Source organism: Danio rerio, chromosome 14, assembly GCF_052040795.2.
Source record: "Danio rerio strain M-AB ecotype USA chromosome 14, GRCz13ab, whole genome shotgun sequence".
NCBI classification, from domain to species: domain Eukaryota; kingdom Metazoa; phylum Chordata; class Actinopteri; order Cypriniformes; family Danionidae; genus Danio; species Danio rerio.
Window position 1 is genome coordinate 24,290,974 of NC_141034.1, and position 13,608 is coordinate 24,304,581.

General features: G+C 42.6%; 1 protein-coding gene across 5 annotated transcripts; it reads left to right on the top strand.

Moving 5' to 3' along the window:
- Positions 1-1,374: 1,374 nt before the first annotated feature.
- On the top strand, positions 1,375-13,567 carry LOC147840817 (uncharacterized). 5 transcript variants are annotated; one of them, XR_015507391.1, is made up of 3 exons: positions 1,375-5,612; positions 12,227-12,363; positions 12,466-12,595. XR_015507391.1 is itself a non-coding variant. In XM_087281402.1 (2 exons), exon 1 carries the CDS (start codon positions 4,697-4,699, stop codon positions 5,603-5,605), a length of 909 nt encoding a protein of 302 aa, XP_087137528.1. In that variant the 5' UTR covers positions 1,375-4,696; the 3' UTR covers positions 5,606-5,612; positions 12,227-13,567. The 5 variants fall into 5 exon arrangements, 3 of the variants coding, with proteins under 3 accessions (XP_087137528.1, XP_087137527.1, XP_087137529.1); XR_015507392.1 differs by lacking the exon at positions 1,375-5,612 and adding an exon at positions 7,295-10,250 and having other exon boundaries at positions 12,466-13,567; XM_087281402.1 differs by having other exon boundaries at positions 12,227-13,567.
- The last annotated feature ends 41 nt before the right edge of the window (positions 13,568-13,608 follow it).

A 13,608-nucleotide genomic window follows, 5' to 3' on the forward strand; every position in this document is an offset into this window, starting at 1 on the left:
CTAAGGCACTTCTCCATAGATCACTCAGCTTAGATGGCAGGCCAGCTCTAGGAAGAGTCCTGGTGGTTCCAAACATCTTCCACTTACGGCTAATGGAGGCCACTGTGCTCATTGGAACTTTCAGAGCAGCAGAAGTTTTTCTGTAATATTCGCCAGCCTTGTGCCTCAAAACAATCTTGTTTCATAGGTATAAAGACAATTGCTTTGTCTTCTAGCTTGGTTTGTGCTTTAAAATGCACTGTCAACTCTAAGACCTTCGATAGACACGTGTATACATTTTCAAATCATGTCCAATCAACTGAATTTACCACAGGGTAACTCAAATTACGCTGCTGAAACATCTCAAGAATGATCAGTGGAAACAAAGTACCTGAGCTCAATTTAGAACGTCACGGAGCTTCACACTACAGTATAAGGTAATTTGATTATATTACTGTAGTTGTATTACCACTGCAACAATTGAACCGGTACAGATTAATAACAGATCAATTACAGTTATTTACTATAGTATGGACCAAAAACATAGTATTTACTATAAACTAATATAACATATTTTTTGTTATGTGGTCACTCCTGTTTTTATTTTGTAGTGGTGAGGGGGTATATTAGTTTTCACAAAAAAAATGTACTATAAAAGTGTCAGTTGTGGATGCTAGACAATAGAAATGGTAACGTCTCTATATGATGTATCTATAAAATGCCAGATTCAGATTTTTACCTTTTAAAGTTTCTGATAACCAACATTGTACCAATGAAAAAAGAAAGCCAGGTGACATTTGATTACAATCAGTTTGTCTATAAAATATACACTGTTGAATTATTCATGGTTTCTCACTGTAAATAGCAAGCTAATATTAACTGTCAAATGTTACCGTAACCAAAAGGTGCTAAAATGAGTTGATATACTGTATAGTATATACTATATACTATTTTAGGCATAACTGTGTGAAATGTTTCCAAGTATGTGTCAGCAAAACACAAAACATTCCTTTTGTGGTTTTTCATCTCTCTTAACTGTAAGATTGAACAGTTTTACATGGGTCAGTATGCCAAATTCAATACGAGTTGCAAGATTTCTATAGTCGTACTTTAGCATGACTCAACAAAATGCCATGAAGCTAATGGATATAGTCATTTCTTAACCTATTCAACTAGAAGCATAATAATGTGTCTTGTGCACAAGCACTTATTGTATCCGTCTTTGTTTTAAAAGCCTTCAAAAGGACAATGTTTGATTGGTCAATCCTTTCCACACACTTCTCTGAAAACGGTGAGCTTGGCATTGATTTACATCTTTGAGCAAACAAGAATTTATTTGATGAATTCTAAATGTTAACAAGTCCTATTGAAGACCTCTTTTTTTTTTTTGTATATGAATAATTAGTTCCACAGAAATGTCAATTAAGTCACCATTTACCAAAAACTTTATTTTCAGACAAGAAAAATGTAATAAAAATAAGTAAATAATAAAACATAAAAAGTATCAGAAAATGGTGTGACAAGCTGCATTTTTTTTTTAAATGACTCTAGTATAGAGCCCAATTGCAGTGCAAATTATATAGATTCGTATACAAGATTGAATAAATAGTAAGTTAATATTGTGAAATGATTCTCTCAGATCAGCAGTGTGTATCACATTTTGGTAATGGTATGGCTCACTTGGAATCTCACCTGATCTAGTACCTGATCTTGTAAAAAAAAGATCCAGCTTCTATTCTAAAAAAATCTACTAAGATTTTTGATGCTTGATTAAACTAATTTAAAATGAGCTTAAAGAGCCCCTATTATGGGTTTTTGAAAATTACTGTCCATGCACTGTGTAACACAGCTCTAAGTGAAGTGAAATATCCAGCTAAGGCTTAAATCTGAAATTGCACCGTGTTTAAAACTATTAATTTATCTATAAAAGAGTCAACTCAGAGTAATTCAAATGAATCGCCACGGTAACTATTCTCTAGCCATGCCGGTGTGATGTTGATACAGAACTTAAGCCCCTCCTATTTGATGCATGTGCAGACCCGGTATGCCCCGCCAGCAAACACTGTCGATAGAAACAGAGGAAGACAAACACTGTAGCAGAGCTCTGCTCTGAAGAGGGAAAGTTAGCGTTATTTTCCCTACGCAAAGATTAGGCTGTGATGAGTCAATGGTTGTGCTGTGTTCCAGTCATTTTTCTGACGAGTACTTTTAGCCATCTACACGCGCACACAACGAGATAATCATCTGACATTTCTTAAAGAAAGGACTATTGATTTTTGGGACTTGCCAGAGCTTGACAGGAACTTTACAGTACACAGTTCAAGGACCAGTTCCTTGCTTTATTTCAAAAGTGTAAATGTGGAGTGGTGAGCTTGATCGAACACCCAATAAGGGGGAGAGCATGCTCGGAGTCCGGTGGCTAATCAGCAGGTCAATCAGAAATGATAAATAACACCTGTCTTTCAAGTGATTGGGCCGGAGAGACTCTTACGGAAAATGGGAGGAGCAGTCGAGAGAAGAGAGAGCACACACGCATACAGATTCACGTGTGGTGCCATTTGAAAACATAATATAACATTTTGCTTAGCTGAATCGCCGACCCCGTCTTCTTCTTCCCACAACAACAAACTTTAGTACAGTGGTGCTGAAACCCCAGAAGAAGAAGAAACCTCGCTGCCAGAATGTATACTCCGTCTACTAGTCCATGTGCGGAAGTTATCCAGACGCTCACGGTTCTCCACAAACAACAACATCATGCGCAGGTGTAGTTGAAGCAAGACCAGATCAGCGGTTTCAAGTCCTCGTGGAGACCCAGCAGGAGAACCGCAAGCTAATCCGGAGTCTGCTGTCCCAGGAGATCCGGCCCGCTCCGACAACTGTGCCCACCCTCCCATCACTTTCCAGAAAATGTCGGTGGAGGATGACCCGGAAGTGTTCCTCGATCTATTCGAGAAGATGGTGGAGGGGTGTGGCTGGCCGCGGGCCGAGTGGCCATTACGAGTCATCCCGCTGCTCTCGGGAGAAGCTCAGATCATCGCACAGCAGCTACTGAACCAGAATCTCCTGGAGTATGCTCGCCTGAAGTGAGCCATTCTTCAGCGGGCCGGCCGCAATTCGGAGGAGCAACGTCAGTGCTTCCAGTCGCTGATCCTGACTGAAAGCGGCCGCCCTTTCATATTCACCCAGCAGCACCGTGACATCTGCTGCAGATGGCTGGTGCAGGATTGCCAGACCACCGTCCAGCTGGTGGATGCCGTGGTACTAGAACAGTTCCTCACCCGCCTTCCCTCCCGAACATTGGAGTGGGTTCAGTGCCACCGGCCAGATGATCTGGAGACGGCCATTCGGCTGATGGAGGATCACCTGGTGGCAAGGTCCAGGGTCGGCAAAATAACCTCTCTCTCTTCTCCTCCTCTCTCTCTCCTCCTGTACCCAGGCCTGGACTGTGGGGACTGCTTACACCAGCACCCGGACGGCGGTGCACCGAGGCGGATCTGCCGAGTGTCCCAAGAGGAGCAGGGTGGAGCCATGACCCCTGGCGGTTACCCAGACAGTGACAGATCTCTCTCCGGTTCAATCGGTTGGTCCTGCTGGCCACGGGGGTATAGTGGACGAGGGATGAGGACGAGGATAGCGCACCAAAAGTCTGCTCCATGAAGGTTGTGAGTGCTCTGATTTGCATCCTGGGTGGCAACGGGCTATACCGGATACCAGTGAGTATAAAAGGGGGTACATATCAAGCTTTTGTAGATTCAGGGTGTAACCAATCCTCCATCCACCAAAGCCTGCTTCAAGACTTGGGTTGAGCATCATTTGGGTTTTTTTCGATAGCGGTGCTGGTACCGTTGTCAAAACTGTGCATATATATATCAGGTGTTTACATGAGCTGCTTTTTGAATGTTACATTCATGATTCCCAATTACATGTTATACCACATAGATCAGTAATATCATTGTGTCACAAGCCTAACATTTACTCCGCAGTTTGTTCCTGTGGTCCTTTAGGATAATCAAAAATCACTGTTTACTTAGTAGACACGTGATCAGAGTACTGTCTTAAACATATTAAAATCAGAGTATTGGTGTCCATGTAAACATACTCGGATAATGTGTCAGATGATGTCACAAGCTGTCAAAGACAGTCCATTCCTCACCTTTAAGTAGATTCCATGAGCCCTCACATTTTATAAGTTGACGTGTTTCTCCCTTACACGTAACTTTTGTAAAACATCTGCTGCATGTTGGTGTGTCAGAATCCTTGCTTGAAAAATATAGCCATACTGTAGAATGCTTAGTTTAAGCAAATTAGATGAACGCGTTCATGCGCGTTGATGAAGTGAGTCACTCACCGCATGTGCCGTACTGCGCGCTTTGCCTTCAGTTGATAGTATCACACACCAGACGTGCACATCACTGGCGTCACTGTCTCCGTTCGGTCGCATACTGCGTGTGCTTGAAGTTTGGACTTGCTATTTACTCGCAATTTAAATCTTAATCATAAAATTCTTCCTCATTCGCTAAGTATTTGTCTCTCCTACTTAGGGTGACCAAACCCTTAATACATTTATACAAACAAAACTGCCTTAAAAATGGTCTGTCCCTCGAGCATCCGCCTGTTGTTTGTAGCTTTAGCCTGCTAGCGCCGCTGGTCAGCTAAAGCTACCGACCTCTTATACCATACACTTTTGACTTACTGGCTTTGCTCTTTACCCCGTAAAATGTCGCTTCCGTCTCTGTCCTTGTGTGCAGGAGAAGCATCGATGGAGGCGTTGGAGCTGGAGCTGGAAGAAGTGGAGTCCCAGATCCTTGCGCTTCTGGTGAGACGGTCGAGGCTACGGGAACAACTCCTTGTTGTACCTAATGCTAAGGCCGTCTCATCATCTAAGGTACGTGGTAATTACAACCACATCATTCCCTCTTCCTCAACCCCGCGTCCTTCTCTGTCCAGGCCCAGCGCACCCGGGGCGCGGCTCAGCCAGGCGTCGTTCACGCCGACACCCGGCTACCACGGCGCCTGGGTGCAGCCGCGCAAGGTGCTTCCCAGAACTCGGGACAGAACGTCTCCTCCCGTGTTCGAGATCTCCACGGAGAACCGCTTTTCCCCTCTCCGCGAGTCGGGTCCCGATGTGGCCATCATCGGTGACTCGATCGTTCGTCACGTCCGTGCCGCCTCCTCAAAAGGTAATAAAGTATGTACTTTCTGCTTTCCTGGTGCCCGTGTGAGAAATATTTCTACACAGATTCTAACCATCCTGGGCGCTGCCAAGAGCCCTGGTGCCCTTGTCCTCCACGTGGGGACAAACGACACCGGGCTCCGGCAGTCGGAGATCCTGAAGAAGGACTTCAGGAGCCTGATCGAGACGGTTCGACGCACCTCGCCCGCCACGCAGATCATCGTTTCTGGGCCGCTTCCTACCCACCGCCGAGGAAATGAAAGGTTCAGTAGACTTTTAGCTCTGAATGAATGGCTAATAACATGGTGTAAAGAACAGAAATTGCTCTTTGCTAATAAGTGGAATCTTTTCTGGGAGCGTCCTAGGCTCTTCCGTCCTGACGGCCTGCACCCCAGTCGAGCCGGAGCTGAACTCCTGTCGGACAACATCTCCAGATTACTTCGCACCATCTGACTAGCAGGTAAAAATTCACAAAATTCACATTATAGCCACCTAGACTCTTGTTCACCCCACTTAAACATCAGTAACGCATATCTGGCAAATCCTATAGAGACTGTGTCTGTTCCTCGTATTATTAGATTAAGAAATAAACGTACTGTGTGCTCCAGAAAAAATCTAGTAAGAATCAAACCAGAAAAACCAGTTGAAAGTGAAAATACAAATTTCGTAAAACTTGGTCTCCTAAACATCAGGGGCCTCATGTACGAAGACTTGCGTGGAAATCTTACTAAAACATTGCGTACGCACAAAGCTGTAAATGTGCGTACGCAGAAAAAAATTCAGATGTATGAAACACTGCGTACGCCGAGTCTCACGCATATTCTTTTGTACATCCGAATGAACGTGAAACTGAGCGCAACATGCACGAGCACAAAACCCCTCCCTGCCTCCTCCCCCGTATGAATATGCTAATGACTATGCTAATGTCAAAACCCAACGAAAAAGCAATGGCAAAAGCAAGCAAAAAGAGAAACTTTGAACAGAATGTGAAATGGAGGTGCTGCTTTCGGAGGTAGACCGGAGAAAAGCGGTGTTATTTGCAAGTTTGTTCGGCGGAATTAACAACAAAAGAAAAAAAATAGAGTGGGAGAGTTTAGCTGATACGGTTAACACAGTTGGGTCTGAACATCGCACTGAATGCATTTAAAAAAGAAATAGTGTGGTTTATATCTGTAAAATGTTGTAGTACCCTTTGCAGTCTCAGTGGCGCACCTCATAAGAAGCATATGATCATGTTCTGACACGTTCGAGCATAAACTCGGTTCGAATCCAGCGTCTGATGAATTCCTTCTTCTTTTTTTCCCCGCTACATATCAGATTTTGCCCACTATTTATCACGAGAAAGACAAGTAGGAATCATCAATAAGTTTGTGCATCATATTTTATTTGCACATTTATTGAATGGAAATGTTTCTGATTCACGCATGCAAATTTATCTTCACATAGTGTCTTTATAGCAATGTGCGTGCAGTAGATAGCTCAGATTACATTGGGAAAACAGGCGACCGCTGCAAATTGTGCTTTAATGTTTAGCTGGTCAACTGTATGGTATGGAAATCTTACATACCTACTATATGAACCCGTCTCATACAGACGCCATTGCAAGGATCAGACACTTTGTAGAGAAGAATTTAACACAACTGCCTCTAGGAGTCGCCAATGGAAATAAAACAGACACGCACAAAAAATGTGCGTACGCCTGCCAGAAAGCTGCCGTGAACCTGCGCAAATTCCCACGTTCAGTTCATTGTTAGTAAATCCAAACGTGAGCGATTCTGAGCGTGAAACCTGGCGTACGCAAAGTTTTTTGTGCGTACGCAGCGTTGATACATGAGGCCCCTGGTCACTTGCACCTAAAGCACTTATCATTAATGAAATAATAACAGAAAACGATCTTAATGCACTCTGTCTCACTGAAACCTGGCTGAAACAAAATAACTATATTAGCTTAAATAAAGCAACTCTTCCAGGATTCTTATATAAACATGAGGCTCGTCAAACTGGTCATGGTGGTGGAGTTGCATCAATCTTTAGTGATTTCCTTAATATTAAACAGAGAAACGGACTTATGTTTAGCTCCTTTGAAATATTATCGCTTAATGTTCAGCTTCCAGATACTATGCAAAAACCTATGTTATCTCTCGCTTTAATCACCATATATAGACCCCCAGGACCCTATGTCAAATTTCTAAAAGAATTTTCTGATTTTATTTCTGACTTACTTGTCAAAACTGATAAAATGCTAAATGTAGGTGACTTTAACATCCACATAGATGACGCTAATGATACATTAGGGCTCGCGTTTATGGATTTAATACACTCTCTTGGGATAAAGCAAAACGTTGTGGGTCCAACCCATCGCTTAAAGCATACATTAGATCTAATTCTGTCTTATGGAATCAAGGTTATTGACGTAGACATTATACCACAAAGTGATGATATTACAGATCACTACCTCTTACTATATAAGCTGTGTTTACCTGAAATCAGCAAACCCGCTCCAATACTCCGCCCTAGTAGAACTATTGTTCCGTCAACTAAAGATGAATTTATAAATAACTTACCTGATCTCTCTCTATTTCGTAATGCACCCGCAAACTCAAATGATCTTGATGTAGTAACCAGCAGTATGGATGCCATCTTTACTAGCACACTAAATAATGTGGCACCCATCAAATTAAAAAAGGCTAGAGAGATTAAAACTATACTATGGTATAATAGTCATACTCGTGCGCTCAAAACAGCAACCCGCGCCCTGGAACGTAAATGGAAAAAAACTAATTTAGAGGTCTTTAGAATTGCGTACAAAGACAGTATGTCCAGCTATAGGAGGGCTCTAAAATCTGCCAGGACCGAGCACCTGCGCAAACTGATAGAAAATAATCATAACAATCCTAGATTTTTGTTTAACACCATCTCTAAATTAGCAAATAATCGGTCATCCTTGGAACAAACTACTCCACCGCAAATTAGTAGTGATGACTTTATGAATTTTTTCAGTAATAAAATAGAAGGCTTTAGACAGAAAATAGGAGATGCCAAACTTTCTGCACCGGCTTATACTCCAAATCCTGTAAATATTTAATTGAATCATAATAATAACCTACACTGCTTCAAAATCATAGAACATGAAGAGTTAGTGAAAATTATAAATAGCTCTAAACCAGCTACGTGTATGCTGGACTCAATTCCAACAAAATTACTGAAAGAGCTGCTACCTGCTATAGGAGAACCTCTTCTTAACATTATCAACTCTTCTTTATCTATAGGCCATGTTCCAAACTCTTACAAGCTAGCTGTTATTAAGCCTATTATTAAGAAACCGCAACTAGACACCAACAACTTAGCTAACTATAGACCTATTTCAAATCTTCCATTTATGTCTAAAATACTAGAAAAAGTTGTTTCCACTCAATTATGCTCTTTTCTGCAGACGAACAATATTTTTGAAGTGTTTCAGTCAGGTTTCAGGGCTCACCACAGTACAGAAACCGCCTTAGTGAAAATAACCAATGATTTACTCTTAGCTGCTGACCGAGGGTGCGTCTCGCTATTAGTTTTACTCGATCTTAGTGCGGCATTTGATACCATTAAGCGATTTATGAGGATATTGTGGTCAAAGTCTACAGGTGTCCAGGGACAGGCTCTACAATGGTTTAAGTCATACTTAACTGACCGCTACCAGTTTGTGAATATTAATGGACAGCCTTCACAAGTCAGCCCAGTAAAGTATGGGGTGCCTCAAGGATCAGTTTTAGGCCCTTTACTGTTTACAATTTACATGCTACCTCTGGGAGACATTATTAGAAGACATGGGATCAGCTTTCACTGCTATGCAGATGATACTCAATTATATATTTCAACTAAACCTGACGAGACGTCTGAACTTTCTAAACTAACTGAGTGTATCAAAGACATCAAAGACTGGATGACCAACAATTTTCTTCTCTTAAACTCCGACAAAACAGAATTATTACTTATTGGGCCTAAATCTTGCACACAGCAGATCTCGCAACTCAATTTACAATAAGAGGGATACAAAGTTAGTTTTAGCTCTACTATAAAAGATCTGGGTGTCATATTAGACAGCAATCTAACTTTTAAAAACCATATATCCCATGTCACAAAAACTGCCTTCTTTCATCTGAGAAATATCGCTAAATTACGAAATATGCTATCCATCTCAGATGCAGAAAAGCTAGTCCATGCTTTTATGACTTCGAGACTGGATTACTGTAATGCTCTATTTGCTGGCTGCCCAGCATCCTCTATTAACTAACTTCAATTAGTACAAAATGCAGCAGCCAGAGTTCTGACCAGGTCTAGAAAATATGATCATATAACCCCAATTTTATCCTCCTTACACTGGCTGCCTGTTAAGTTTCGTATTGAATTTAAAATATTACTTCTCACCTATAAAGCTCTAAATAATCTAGCTCCTGTTTATCTAACCAACCTTCTGTCTCGCTACAAACCAACTCGCTCTTTAAGATCTCAAAATTCAGGGCTTCTGGTAGTACCTAGAATAGCAAAATCAAGTAAAGGAGGTCGAGCCTTCTCTTTCATGGCTCCTACACTCTGGAATAGCCTTCCTGATAACGTCCGAGGCTCAGACACACTCTCCCAGTTCAAAACTAGATTAAAGACCTATCTGTTTAGTAAAGCATACACTCAATGCATCACCTAGCGGGTTCCACACAGGCTTCTGCATCTTGCTTATATACACTATGAACAGCAGCTACGCTAATTATTCTCTTTATTCTCTATTTTCACCTGGGGATACTCATCCCGAGGTCCTCAGATTATGCGGAGTCATTGATTGGATCCAAGACCAGCGACGTGATGATCCCAAGGACTCCATATCCGGGACCAGGCCATATCCTGAGCTGCTGCTGCGCTGATGGTCGTGGGGAGTGGAGAACATGAGTCTGATTCCAGCGGCGCTCCAGGGACAGACGAGTCTTCGCTGAGGCCATCTTCCAGCCTAAACCACGGCGAATGAAGCTCTGCACAAGACTTTTGGCCAGCGGAGAAATTAAAATGGTCGTGCCCAACTGAGTCTGGTTCCCTCAAGGTTTTTCTTCTTCACTCCCATCAGGTGAAGTTTTTTTTCCCTCTCCGCTGTCGCCACTGCCTCGCATGGTTTAGGATTGGTAGAGCTACGCATCGATGAATTGGCTCTTCAGTGTTTGGACTCTCAGTAATGATTAAATCACACTGAACTGAGCTAAACTGAACTGAACTGAACTTAAACACTAAAACCTGAACCACACTGTTCCAGTTACTATGACCATTTATGTGAAGCTGCTTTGACACAATCTACATTGTAAAAGCGCTATACAAATAAAGCTGAATTGAATTGAATTGAACATTCGCATGTTATTTAAAATGAAATTATTCAGATGGTGCTCTGTGGCATGGCAGAAATACAGTATAAACAGTCATGAGTTGTGCCTGGGTGCCGCGGACAGCCGCTGACTTGCAAATTCATGGCGCTGTGTGGCGCTTCTAATGTGCAACCTGCTTTACGTTCTTGTTGCAGCACCGAAATAAGGCACCGAAATTCATATGCTGATTTGATCCGGTGCATACCGGTTCCAAAGTTTTGGATGTTGTTAGAGAGGCTTGGGAGAACGAGTAGAGTAAAAATTTAATTCAGTATATTCTGGACCTTAGAGCAGAACTCCACACACTGGGGTTGCTCTGTATGGAGAATTTGCTCAAGGCCCAGGATGACTAACGTTGACGACGTGACAAGGGCACTACACTACGTAAATTTTCATAGGAAGATAAAGTCCTTGTACTGTTTCCCACTTCCAGCTCTAAATTACTCAATGGCAAGGGCTGTTTGTAGTCACATGACAAGTCGGTGATCTCGGTTACGAGGTGGTTCGTTTGGACAGGGTGGATTCACGTCAGATGTATCAAGTTAATCTGCTGACGCAATGGAGGGAGCTGGAGGAAGTGGCGCTGGCTACGCTTGTTACTAACGAGGATGCCCTGAGGCCAGAGAGCCCCAGCCAGGAACGGCCGAGCGCTCTGGTCACCAGGGGCGATTATCTCTCAGCGAGCCAGCTCCTCAACATCCGGCACCTCCAACGGGAATACTCTGTGTTCTCACCCCTGCTCGGTCGTATTAACCTGATTCCGCACCATACCAAGACCGAACCGGGCATGGTCGTTAGGACCCGGCCGTATCACCTACCTGAACACAAGGAAGAATTAAGTAATTTGTTGAGTGGGTGTAGTAGAAGAATCCCACAGTGACTGGACCAGCCCGATTGTCTTGGTACCCTAGACTGACGGCTTGGTCCGGTTCTGTGTGGATTATCGCAAGGTAAATGCTGTGTCGAAGTTTGACGCCTATCCAATGCCGCGTATTGACGAGTTGCTTGACCAGTTAGGTGCTGCTCGGTATCACTCGACATTAGATTTAAAAAAGGGATTTTGGCAGATTCCCTTAACTCCAATATCCCGCAAAAAAAAAAAAAAAAAACAGCTTTCAATACGCCTATGGATTTACACCAATTTGTGACACTTCCGTTCGGGCTGTTTGGGGCACCGGCGACATTTCAGCATCTGATGGATAAAATACTTTGCCCTCACGCAGCATATGCTGCTGCTTATTTAGATGACATCATCATTTCCAGTAATGACTGGCAGTGGCATATGCAACATCTGAGGGTGGTATTGTCAGCGCTGAGATGGGCCGGGCACACGGCCAACCCACAGAAGTGTGCAATTGGGCAAGTGGAGGTAAGGTATCTGGACTTTCACTTGGGTCACAGGCAGGTGAAGCCCCAAATTGATAAGACTGCAACTATTGCAACCTGTCCGAGACCTAAGACCATAAAAAAGATAAGACGGTTATTGGGACTGGCGGGATATTATAGGCCTTTTGTCTCTAATTTTTCAGCCCTTGTCAGCTCATTGACTGATCTCACTAAAAAGAGGGGATCAGATATCGTCCAATGGTCGGAGCAATGCCAACAGGCCTTCTCGAAGTTAAAGTCTATACTCTGCGGGGGGCCACTATTGCACACTCTTGACTTTGCTCTCCCCTTTGTTTTACAGATGGATGCGTCTGGTCGGCGACTGGGGCAGTTCTCTCACAGGAGGTGGCGGGAGTGGAACAGCCGGTGCTGTACATTATCCACAAACTCAGCAAGAGGCACCCTGGTCTGAGGCGGGCGGTGGGGGTATGTGGAGAGGTGAGCTTGATCAAACGCCCAATAAGGGGGAAGAGCATGCTCAGAGCCTGGCAGCTAATCAGCAGGTCAATCAGAAATGATAAATAACACCTGTCTTTCTAGTGACTGGGCCAGAAAGACTCCCTTCTTAAGGTGAATGGGAGGAGCAATTGAGAGAAGAAAGAGCACACCCACAAGCATACACCTTCCATGTGGTGCCATTTAAAAAAATAATAAAACATTTTGCTTAGCTGAATCGCCGACCCTCTCTTCTTCTTCACACAGCAACGAACTTTACTACAGTAAATAATGAAGATTAAAAAGATTTCTTCCTTGTTTTCTTTAGCTTGCAAATTATGCATTTCATTTGATTTTTGAAATACTCATATCGCGTCTAAACCATATTGAAAACACAACATTTGCTGATTTGTTTACAGATTTAAATGCCTTTGAGCTCGCAATTCTCTTTCATTTGTCATTGCTATGGCCACCATTAGCTGCTTTTACACGTGTGGCCGTCAAGTTTTAAAATAGTTCAGCTTTTGCCACTGTGTGTATTAATACTGAATGTGTGTCACTGTTTTTTCTTATGGTTAAGAATAAAGCAATAGGCAGGTGTTTGACTGCATTGCTTTAATGCACTCCTGCATTGGGCTCACATATACTCTCTGTCTCGGCTGAACGCAGTTGAACAATCACAACAGACTATGTCATCGGACCAATCAGCACAGATTTGCATCACGCTAAGGAGGGGTTTGGGAACAAATGAATATATATGGAACGCAGTGGAAAAACACCCAAAAGTGAGCTGTACTAAAACAAATTGTGTCATAAAATGCAGTGGTAAAGCACCTTTACTTACAGTTTTAGTGTCTGAAAGTGTTATATACAGAGCTGTGCAAAACTGTTTTGGTATTTTTCCTCAAAGTAGTACCTAGAGATATTGCTCTCACACTCATCATGGCACAACCATCCTACATGCTGTCACGTTGATATAGATGCAACCTATGTCAAATTATATGTTTATATGTTCAATCACTTTTCTTCGGCTTTATCAGGAGTTGCCAATAAGGTGTGTACAAACTTGTCAAACATCGTTATATGTTATGTGAACACTAAACACAAACTTTTATTTTTAATATGTTATGTGCATATAATGATATGGATAGATGAATTTGAATTTTTTTGTTGGCAAATTAGTAAAGAGGTTTTGTTTTAGTTTGTACAGTATGTCTCCCTCTCTTTTTCTTTCATATAATCATCTGT